Source organism: Camelina sativa, chromosome 7, assembly GCF_000633955.1.
Source record: "Camelina sativa cultivar DH55 chromosome 7, Cs, whole genome shotgun sequence".
NCBI classification, from domain to species: Eukaryota; Viridiplantae; Streptophyta; class Magnoliopsida; order Brassicales; family Brassicaceae; genus Camelina; species Camelina sativa.
In genome coordinates this window covers 5475571-5477364 of record NC_025691.1, presented here as the reverse complement: position 1 = coordinate 5477364, position 1794 = coordinate 5475571, and the positions used below count along the sequence as shown (strand labels likewise).

The 1794-nt window shown below is 33.8% G+C and overlaps 1 protein-coding gene across 1 annotated transcript in view; it reads left to right on the top strand.

Annotated features, from left to right (window-relative positions):
- Positions 1-665, top strand: part of LOC104704346 (callose synthase 1-like) — a 2934-nt gene extending 2269 nt beyond the window's left edge. Inside the window, exons 4-6 of the mRNA XM_019227001.1 lie at positions 14-105; positions 191-304; positions 411-665. Coding sequence (XP_019082546.1) covers positions 14-105; positions 191-304; positions 411-452 — 248 coding nt within the window. The 3' untranslated portion in view covers positions 453-665. The remainder of the gene's footprint in view (positions 1-13; positions 106-190; positions 305-410) is intronic.

Below are 1794 nucleotides of genomic sequence, written 5' to 3'. Positions count from 1 at the left end.
TTTTTTTTTTTTTTTTTTAGTCACATTACAGATGCATGTGAAACTGCTCGTGATCTCTTCAAAGTCTTGGAGCTTCTTTCCAAAGATATACAACTGCCTTCTGAGGTATTAGCATATATATACTGTCGCATAGATTACCAAAAATATATACTGCTTTTCAATAATTTGTCTTACTTTAATTTTGCTGTAGATTTTGGAAGCCCATACTGAAGTGAAACAACTAGCTAAATTCTTTAGGCCTTACAACATAATTCCATGCAATATTTTCTCAGATGACTACCCTTCAATAAAGAGACTACCTGAGGTTATTTTCAGAGACTTTAAGTTTGCTCTCTTTGTTTGGGTGTGAATTTCTCTTTTGTTTATATAATTTGAGTCTAAAGTGAACAAATATTTGTATAATTTTGCAGCTTCCAGCTGCTGTGACCGCACTAGCTGCATATGGATGGTGAAACAGGTTGATATAATATAACCCCAGCCCTGCCCGAAACACCGCGGAAAGTCCAAGCTTGCTGTGTACTAAAAACATAAGACTTCCGTTATGCCCAGATTATAATTATTATTTCTTTCTTCAGTACTATGTTTTCTTCTTTTCTTTTTTTTCAACATACGTATTGGTTGTAATTTTAGTTGTATAATAATTCTGCGCTTAATTTTGACGTGATTAAAAAGGTGTCGTTTAAACCTTTTTTCAGCATTGGTTGTATGACTGCAGAGTAGAGTGCCAAGAAAAGAAAAAAAACAGCATCTAGAAAGCATAACTAATCCACGAAGAGTAAACTCACATGTAACAAATATGAGATTCCTACCATCAAGTTTGAAACTCAAAAAGGTATCGTTTAACGACTATGTAAACCTTTTGTATGACTACAATTCAACGTCTCATATTATTTCAATAGGAAAACAGATTTGAGTGCCACCCAAAAACAGAGCATCAAGAAATTAAGAAGGACTCGCTCTCTTCCTTGATCCTATTATGAACTCATCATCCCTTACCCTTAGCCTATTCAGCTCCAGTGCATTCCCTTGTAATCCCACAATGAGATGCATAAGTCATGCACGAAGAGTTAAAACTCACATATGTTACAAATATGAGACTCCTATGTAACGTAACAAATAGGAGACTCCTATGAGACTCCTGCACTGCAGTACCAATCAATACATAAGTTTGAAATAGCAGTACTTGGTAAATAGAACAATAGAAAAAATAAATGAAAACTAAACATTTTAAGAAAAACATGTGGGCTTGAAAGCAACAATGACTCTTTTTTAATATTTTAGAGAATTTAGTTACATTTCCTTCCATAATAATTTGTTTGTATGTGAGGTAAGAAAATTACATTTCCATAATAATTTCCATTGTTAATCTTGACCTATAAAATAATAAAGCTCAAGTTTATGGTAATTCCATAAAATCTGGTCGACCTTTTTCCTCATAGGAAATATGAAAAAAAAAAAAAAACGTGGAGAAAGGTAACAATTATTTAGGCAAACTCATAACAAATCGTTGAACACTAATTTAGGCAAACTCAAAAACAAATCATTGAACGAGTTTTTGTTGATGTTACCGTGGAACAAGGAAGAGTCTTCATTTTCCCAGATTCATCCTCCTCTCTTCTCTCTTTTGACCAAACCTCCATTTCCCGGGTAAAACTTCTCTCAAGTTTTATGATACCTTCACGTTTTCGCTTCCATGCAAATCTCAGACGCAAGATTCTGAGTTTTGCCCACATTTGCTCCTTTTTTTTAGATGAGTTTCAATGTTTTTCAGGATTCATCATCATCACCAGTTTG